Here is a 9,548-nt window from a genome sequence, read left to right as displayed (position 1 = left end):
GCAACCTCTGCAGAGTGTAAATCTATTCGAATAGCCGTGTCCACGGTTACGGACGGTTGGAAGGGCCATACAGTTTCCTATGTCAGAATTTTGAAAACTTTAGTGAATGTGAATGGTGACTTGGTGACTCGTTTGGAATTATACCAATGTTGTGGGAATGACACTAATGTTCCCACTTAAGTTAGTTAGCACATGATCCAAGCTTGTGAACTAAAATTTGGCTTAAGCAAGTTAAACTAGAGCTTAGTACCTTTAGTTGGCATTTTACATTAGTATTAGTTTGCAAGTACTTGAAGTACTTACGGCTTTGTCCCTGGCTATTCAAATGGCTAGAGTACGATGATGAACAGAACTATCACGAGGATGACCAGCAGGATGCCTACGACAACTAGGGGTTTCTGACGTCAAATGTTGGCCTGTGGACTAGAGAGTCCATTTATTATTACGCTTCCGCTATGTATGAACTTGTGTATGTAGGTTGATTGAAAGATCAACTATTTGTGTAAGATGAATCATGTGATTCAAGATTGTAAGACATTATGGCTTGTAATAAATAATGACTGTGATATTCGACTATTATGCCTCGCAACAACATTATCCTGGGATTGCGATGAATGACATAATAGGCATCTGGACTTAAAAATCCGGGTGTTGACATTATCCCTGAGGGAAATTTGTCGGGCAGGGCTCGCTTTACGTGGACTAATAACCAGGCCTCTCCGATTAGGTCGGTACTGGACAGAGTCAATCTTTGTCTCGCCGTCCTGGGAAGTTATTTTCCCCCTTTCATCTCTTGCGGCGGTCACGAGGATTGGATCTGACCACTGCCCTCTGATCTTGGACAACGGGGAGAAAGGTCTTAAGCGCTCACCACGGTTCTTTTTTCAGACGTGGTGGTTTGGGGTTCCGGGCTTTGGGGAGCTGGTCCGGGGTAAGCTTGAATCTGCCATCTTGGCTGCAGGGAGACAGAGGTCGAGTATTGACCTTTGGCAGTACATCGCTCGAGGGCTCAGGCAATTCCTCAAAGGGTGGGGAGCGAATCTAGGGAGAGAGCGTCGGGTGTTCCGCGAGGACTTGGTCAAGCAGATCCAGGGGTTAGATGAGATGGCATATGCAAACGGTTTGGATGAGGAGGGATGGGCCCTCCGATACAACTTGGAGGATCAAATCATTGTGTTGGACAGCCTGGAGGAGGAATACTGGAAACAGAGGAGCAGAGTGCAGTGGACTCTTAAAGGGGACGCGTGCACGGCCTATTTCCATGCCTTCGCCAACGGCAGGCGCAGGAAATGCATGATTCCCCGCCTGATCACGGAAGCCGGGGAGATTTCCGTGCAACGGGACTTGGTAGATCACATATACGGGTTCTACCAGGGTCTCATGGGCTCGGTGGGGGAGAAGAAAGTGTTCTCCTTGGGCCCGGACCTTTGGCCGGTGGAGGAGCAGGTTTCTCAAGGGGAGAATGAAGAACTTGCGCTCACTTTCACGCCGGAGGAGCTGGATGATGTGCTCGCCGAGATGAAGCCGGACTCGGCGCCAGGTCCTGATGGGCTACCGGTGGTGTTCTTTAAGAAGTTCTGGGAGACTCTTAAAGGACCCATTCTCAACATCCTGAACGATTTTGTTCTAGGGAGAGTACGCGCCTAAACTATGGCATCATCTCCTTAATTCCGAAGGTCAGAGGAGCGGACGCGATTAGACAGTACAGGCCTATTGCGCTCATCAACGTGATTTTTAAATTCATAGCTAAGGCATATGCGACTAGACTGACCCCGATTGCACATAGGACGATTGACAGGAGCCAGACGGCCTTCATTAGAGGCCGCTGCTTGCACGAGGGGGTGCTGGCAATTCACGAGATTGCCCGTGAGCTACGGGTTAAGAAGCTCAAGGGCATTCTGCTTAAGCTGGACTTTGAGAAAGCATATGATCGAGTGAACTGGGAGTTCCTCCGTGAAGTCCTACTGAGGAAGGGTTTCTCAGCAGGGGTAGTGCACAGGTTGATGCAACTTGTCTCGGGTGGGCAGACGGCGATCAACATTAACGGTGAGATTGGCCAATATTTCCGCAATGCTCGGGGGGTACGGCAGGGGACCCCCTATCCCCCATTCTCTTCAACTTCATGGTTGATGCCTTGGCGGCCATCTTAACCAGGGCCAAGGAGAGCAGTCACATCCAGGGAGTTGTGCCACACCTGATTCCAGGGGGAGTCACGCATCTCCAATATGCTGATGATACGTTGATCATGATTGAGCCATCCGACATTGGGATTGCAAACCTGAAGCTCCTTCTGCTCTGCTTCGAGAACATGTCGGGACGCAAGATCAACTTCACCAAGAGTGAGGCGCTTGTCACAGGGGTGGACGACGTGGAGCGGCGTAGGATTGCCGACTTGCTTAATTGCAACCTCGGTAGCCTACCCATGTCTTATATGGGCCTTCCGGTCTCGGATAAGACCCTTTCTGTTGCAGACTGGTATTTCCTGACGGAGAAAGTGGGCCATAGGGTAGACCCATGGCAGGGACTCTTTCTGGCCTCTGCTGGGAGACTTGAGCTGACTAACTCGTGTCTGTCGAGTCTTCCGATGTTCGCGATGGGGATCTATCTTCTCCACGAAGCGACGCACGGGAATATGAATAAGTCCAGAGCCCGCTTCTTTTGGGAAGGAGCCGGGAATAAGAGGAAGTACCATATGGTCGATTGGGCGACGGTGTGCAAGCCGCGGGAGCTTGGAGGATTGGGAATCCTTAACACAAAATTGATGAACATTGCGCTGATGTTGAAGTGGATTTGGAAACTCTACCAGGGAGTAGAGGGTCTATGGGCGGACCTGCTCAGAGCCAAATACCTAAGGGGGAACGATCTCTTCTCCCCGCTGGTGCCGACGAAGGGGTCCCAGTTTTGGAATGCCATACACAAAATTAAGTGGTATTTCAAGTTGGGTGCGAGGCACAAGGTTGCGAACGGGAGACGCACATATTTCTGGCTCGACTGGTGGACGGGGAAGGGTCCCTTGAGAGTGTTGTTTCCCCGCCTCTTTGAGTGCTGTGACAACCACTTTGCCACAGTTGCGGGAGTGTGGGATGCCAATGGGTGGCATATTAGGTTCCGGAGGACCTTTGGTACTGCTGAGGTTGTGGAATGGGAAAACCTTTGTAGGATCTTCGACCTTCACCCCTTCGCGGAGGGCGAGGACGAGGTGTCATGGGCCCTCGAACCCTCCGGGGTCTTTTCCACTAGGTCCATCTACGGACGTCTTTTGCAAGGGGCGGTTGTGAGTCACTTCAGGGAGGTCTGGAAGATGAGGGTGCCGCCCAAGATTAGGGTTTTCCTCTGGCAACTCATCAGAAGCCGTCTTCCGTCGGGAGTACAAGTTGCGAAGAGGAATGGCCCAACTAATGGGGCTTGTGCCTTCTGTGGGGAACAGGAGGATTGTAACCATATCTTTTTTTCTCATGCCATCTTGCTAAAATGGCATGGGCAGGAGCTAGGGAGCTCCTACAGTGCGACTGGAACCCAGCAGGGGCTGGGCAGTTCATTGCTCTTGTCCAAAGTCTTTCGGGATCCCTTCGTAGGCTAGTCTGGTTCACCTTCGCGGCCCAATGTTGGGCGCTTTGGAATATTAGGAACAAACTAGCTATGGAAGGAAAGCTTATCAATAACCCCGCTGATGTCTTCTTCCACATGCACTCATATATGCAGCATTGGAGGGTTCTGGTCAGACCGAGGGACCATGCGACTCTGGACGTGGTGATGGCAGGGGTTAGGAGGCTACAGGCGACGACGCGTGCACAAGCTGGATGAAGCCAAATGCTATCTTTGTTGTTGTGTGTGTGCGCTACCTTCATGTACCCCGTTTGCTTTGGTAGATGATCGAACTTTGTATGGTCTGGAATTGTGGGGCTGGGTGAGGCCAGGAACTTGTTTGTAAGCTATCATACTATTGTGGTTGCCGTGTGGCTTTATATATAAAGACGGGCCTATGGCCTTATGTTTAAAAATGACAGTGACACCCCAGATCCGCGCAAAAGCATAGCTCATCCGTCCATCTCTAAACAGCTAAAGTTCGTATCTCATAGGAGCCTGACAGAGAGCAACAGATCATAAGCTGCCAAGCTGGTAATATCAGTATCGCCATAATGCCATTGTCCCAACAACACTCCCGCACCGACCAACCTTGAACTACTAACCTGCTAATTGTTCCCTTAGATTTACAAGAGAGAGAGAGAGAGAGAGAGAGAGAGAGAGAGAGAGAGAGAGAGAGAGAGAGAGAGAGAGAGAGAAGAGCGTCCTTGCAAGAAAGTGACAACTATCCTACCAAATTACACCATGCATGCCACTGAAACCAAACAGGACCATGAACTAGTGGGGTTTTGGACAGGACGACACCTTCAGAGTTCAGAAGGATCAGGTTTTTCTTCCATTGTCCTCACACTATGACAGTAACAAGCTTACCATAACGGCAAGACATCTCTCACTTCCAGCCAATTCGAGTGATCGAACTTCACGCGAATGCAAGGAGGGAGAGAAGAGCTGCGAGGAAGGCAACCGGTCCAGCCATTGGATGGTGCGAGGCCGCCGCTGCGGTGTCCATGTTGCTCGTGCCTGTCGGACCTAGGCCGCCGAACCCGGCGGTGCCTGTAGTCCCAGTGGTACCCATGCCAGTGCTGGTACCGGCGCCGGGCGTGAATGTGCCTGTGCCTGTGCCTGTGCCTGGGGTTGCCCCGGTTGCTCCTCCGGTCCCAATCCCAGCCCCAGTCGTTGATGTTCCAGCTCCGCTGTGTGGAGCAAGGATAAGGTGTTAATTATTGTGACTGAAGGTTATGCAGAAAGACCCAGTACGAAATGAACAAAAAAGGTACTATGCACACCTCAAACATACAAATGCAAGTTTCTAGAGTGAGATATGCATTTATGATATTACTGCAGAAATGAAGAGTTGTTGCTCATACAGTTACAGCTCGGTTTGGTACTAGAAATAGTGCAGTTTCCAGTAGAAGATTAAAATGTACCGGTTCCAAGAATGCAGCAGATGAAACCCCAACAGCATGTGCAGTTAATTCAACTGAAGAAGTAATAATGTACTCTAGTACCTTGCACTTGAGGGGTAGGAGCAGCCTGAAGAACCTGCATGTGAGCAAGACCAAAAGAGATTATATAAGAAACGCGAGAATTATTATCAGAGGTTGGAGTCAATGGAAAAGAGGTCGGAGTCGATGGAGAAGCATATAAATTGCACACATAAATTCTAGTAGTAATTTTCATAATTCTTTGGCTGAAAAAGAAATACTACTACATGTCAGTGAAACCTACCCAAAATGTTGAAATGCATAGATTTGTAAGCCCCTTAGACTGAATATTTCTAATCGCCACAACTCGAAACTATGCTCATCCATGCAATTGCACAATGCCAGCAAGTGGATTCTTGAACCTGACTGCAAGAGTAAAAAACAGAAGTGTCCCTTACTTGGGTCGGTGGTGGTGAGGGTGGCGGTGCCGGTGAAGTCGCAGGTGGCTCCGGTTCCCCTTTTCCTCTGGAAGTAGCTGTTGGCCGCCCAGGAGCAGTGCGCGACGACGGTGTTGGGGTTGTAGCACGGCCCCTGCTCGTGGATGAAGTTGCAGTCGGCCCCTGCCCCGCACGCGTAGTCGATGGTCTTCTGCAGCGCCGCCTGGGGCTGATCTGACCTGCACACGCAGAAATCTGCGCAAGAACGCAACGAAAAGATTAGTGGAGTGACGTGCTACAGAACAAAGGGCATGGAGCTAAATTAAGCTCTGGCGTTTCCTTCCAACCATGTGCTACAGAACAAAGATTAGTCGTCAGTTCTTGATGATTTCCAAGGAATGTGACAAAAGCAGTGAGAAGATAAGAGTGGGGTTCGCAGAGAAAGGACAGAAAGCATGGGAGTGAACGCCTACTTTTTCATTAGCATCTTGCTAGCAGAATTATTATCACCTTTCAGAGAATATAAATGTTTTTGTTTTGCGAAAATGCACTTGAGAACTACACTTCTCCAGGAAGAAAGGAGAAGAGATTTCCTGCCATTTTCCCTTGCTAGCTGTTGAATAAATTTCTTGGAAACGAAAGAACAACATGAGCTAGGCAAGTCACTAGCAGCCTACCATCTCCCTAGGCATGAACAAGGTGGGAAAAAGGAATCTAGAGAAAAAAGTAAAGAAATCATGACCGAAGTTGCGCATATATGCAATGGCTGGTGACTTGCAGAAAAGCGGAACAGAAAAAGGAGAGCGAATATTTTCATCTTTCAAACATAATCACTGATCGATGAATATGACAGGGAGCATCACTGCTTCACTGTCAAAAATATGAAGAACACCACACCAGTCTGGTGACTGTAGACAACAGCGAAGAACACTGACAACTCTAGATATCAACTTCCGAAACGCAAAGAAGGTGCTTCGGTTGTTTTACTAGGCACACGCCCGAGAAAATCCAAAAAATGGTTAAGAAATGTTAGAAAAAGACCGGAGCTCTGCTTACCAGAGGCGGCGAGAGTGGAGGACAGGAGCACCAGCGCAGCCACCAGCAACGGCGCCTCCATGGTGAGTTTGCCGCCGCGTTAGAAGAAGACCAAACCAGTTCACGGCGAGCAGTGATAGAAGAAGGAAATAGCTAGAGATCCCTTGAGTGTGCTCTTAATTCGGGGAGAGATGGAGACGAGAAGAGTAAGAGAGCGGCCTCAGGAGTGAGGACAAGAGCAGCAACAGGGACTTTGTTTTGTGTGCGATATCCGGGGTGCGCGTGGGATTTTCCGATCCGCGACGGGCGCCTTTGCATCAACGGTAACGGACTGTTGGAGACTGAGCCCAGCCTACCACCTTTGATGCCTTTTGCAATTTTGCCTGCCTAATGGCATCTCCAATGCGGCGATCTATCCCGCGTCCACGCGTTCAGATGGTCTAACCGGATAAAAATATGGTCCAGCGCGCGGATCGATCCCAAAAACGGATGACCGCGGCGTCCGGGATGACCCAAAGCCGGCTTAAATCTGGGCCGAGTTTGCGTGGCCGCGGACGCCGATCGCTGGCCGCTCACGTCCTCCCCTTGTCCGCCCCTGGCACGCCTGTCTGTCTCCCAAAACACACCCACTCCACTCCACTCCCAAAACCTAGAGATGGCCGACGAAGCTCCTGCCGCCGCCACCACCACCATCGGAGACGAGGCCCAGGTCGCGGCCGTTGCCGCTCCTCCCGTGGAGGCGGCTCCTGAATTGGACGCTCCGGTGGCCGTGGAGCCCGGGACGGTGACAAAGAAGGTGAAGCCCGAGCTCACCGCGGAGCAGAGGGCGATGGAGAGCAAGAAGCGGAGCGACCGGCGCAGGGCGCTCGAGCAATGGAAGAAGGATGCCGCTGCCGCTGAGGAGCGGCATCGGGCGGCAGAGCAGCTCCTCCAATTCCAAACGCAGGCGAAGGCGAATGTGATGCAAGAGCATGCCATGCTCTTTTACGGCCACGCAGCGCTCGCTCAGCACATGATCATCCCGGGCGCCGACACAGCCTCGGGGGGAGCTCGGCCTCGTCCGTGACCCGGCCCCTTCCACCAAGGTCAACAGCCCCGCCGACTGCCCCGTTTGGGTACACGCCCGGCGCGCGGGAAATGGGGGCGCAATTGGGGCGGTACGTGTACCCGTCACGAGATGGGTCACCAGAGGTGGGCGAGTCCATGACGGGGCCGTCGCCTTCGTCCATTGACCTCAACCGTGCCCGGCGAACTCCAAAGCCCCCAAGCACCTGGGAGCAGCAGCGATGACTGGTGCACGCAACCTTCTCGACGATTTGTTGGCTGAGCGTGTGCCGCCATCGATGCAGGCATAGTCCACCGTGCAGGCCCTCCGTCTTACCCGCGGACAATGCCGACCACCATGCCATATCCTTCGACCGAGCAGGCTCCCCAGCCACCTCCCATTGACACAGAGGAGGACACCACTGGCCATCCCGGCAGCATGAACATCGAGGAGGAGCCGTTGTTCATGGAGCTCACACAAGCCGCAGCTGCACAAGCTCGAGGTCGCCGGGTTAGCAAAAGAACCAGCAACTACACGGTGCAGGAGGACAAGATGCTCATCGATGCATGGTTGACCATTGGGCAAGATGCATTGACATGTGCCGAGCAGAAGGGGACCGCATTCTGGCGCCGGATCTATGAATACTTCCATGAACATCGCAAATACGGACATGAGCCATTTGAAAGCGACCGCAACGAGATATCCCTCCAAAAGAGGTGGGGAGCAATTCAAACGGAATGCAACAAGTTCCAGGCGGTGTATGATCACGTGAAGCGGATGCCCGTTAGCGGCATGGGCATGAAGGACTTGGTATGATTCTTAACCTCAACTTGTTCATTCGATGTTTGCACATATGTTTTTCATTGTTGTCTCGCTTTGCTCTAGGTGTGGCAAGCTTTGGATTTCTACAAAAGTAACAATGAACAAAAGACATTTGCCTTCCCTCATTGCTGGAAGGAACTCCATGGCACACCCAAGTTCCAGGAGGGGTACGAGGGGTACATGGCGACCTTGACTGGCAACAAGACCGCCAAAGATGCCACGGTCATTGACCTTGATGGTGGGCAGCCTTGCGGTAGCTCCGCTTCTCGTGCAAGTCGTCCACGAGGCCACAAGTCAACCAAAGCCGACATGAAGCGTGATGCTTCAGCCATGCAATTGGTTGGCACTTTGAAGGAGATGCATGCTGACATAGAGGTATCCACGGACAAGAGGGATGAGAGGCGGCGCCGTGAGAAAGAAGAGGACAGCAAGAACTACCACAATGTCCAAAAGAGGAATCTTGAGATTGAAGAGGTGAAGGCCAAGACCAAAGCTAGAGAAATTGACCTCATAGCAATGGCAAGGCAAAAGAGGTGGAGTTGAAGGCGAAGGAGGTTGAGCTGAAATGGTAAGCCGAGGACAACCTGATCATGAACGTTGTTGACCACCATGAGCGAGGCGAAGAGAGCTTGGTTCGAGAAGAGGCAGAAGGAAATCCTAGAGTGCTCAAATTGAGTTGACAATCTCAATTTGTAATTTTTATATTTTTTTCAAACTATGGCACATTTCGTTTCTTCATCATGCTACATTTTATTATATTATTTTATGCTATTCGATATTATTCTATATTTGTTAGATATTATTCTATATTTTTTTAGATATTATTTATAAGTATGTGTGGTCAAATAAGCCAAATAGGCCAAATGGGCAAATGGGCAAATGGGTGGCCGCTGCTTTGGGTGTAGCGTGCGATCCAAATGGACACACGGACGTGGGGCGCTCTCCGCGTGTCCGCGCGGCCACCCAAACGGCCCAAATCGGACGGTCCAGCGCGTCCGTTTGGGTCGCCGCGTTGGAGATGCCCTAAATTATCCTCAGGTGCGTTTGGTCGCCTGTACATTCTAGCAAGGCCCGTGAGCCAATTAGAGCATCACCACCGCCGTTCCTCAAATAGGCACCGGTACGGGTGTCGGCACAGTATGGAGGCGCCGACACATCATCCTCCATTTGAGGGTGCTGCTCTCACACCAGCGCTTCTCA

General features: G+C 51.2%; 1 protein-coding gene across 1 annotated transcript; it reads right to left on the bottom strand.

Annotated features, from left to right (window-relative positions):
• Nucleotides 1-4,272: 4,272 nt before the first annotated feature.
• Nucleotides 4,273-6,714, bottom strand: LOC124677264 (PLASMODESMATA CALLOSE-BINDING PROTEIN 3-like). The gene is made up of 4 exons (XM_047213269.1): nucleotides 6,503-6,714; nucleotides 5,468-5,701; nucleotides 5,094-5,127; nucleotides 4,273-4,778 (listed from the first exon to the last, which is right to left on the bottom strand). Exons 1-4 carry the CDS (start codon nucleotides 6,561-6,563, stop codon nucleotides 4,505-4,507), a joined length of 603 nt encoding a protein of 200 aa, XP_047069225.1. The 5' UTR covers nucleotides 6,564-6,714; the 3' UTR covers nucleotides 4,273-4,504.
• Between the last annotated feature and the right edge of the window lie 2,834 nt (nucleotides 6,715-9,548).

Source organism: Lolium rigidum, chromosome 7 (genome assembly GCF_022539505.1).
Source record: "Lolium rigidum isolate FL_2022 chromosome 7, APGP_CSIRO_Lrig_0.1, whole genome shotgun sequence".
In the NCBI taxonomy this organism is placed as follows: Eukaryota; Viridiplantae; Streptophyta; class Magnoliopsida; order Poales; family Poaceae; genus Lolium; species Lolium rigidum.
Note: the sequence above shows the minus strand (reverse complement) of the source record. Positions and strands in the feature narration are given on the sequence as shown.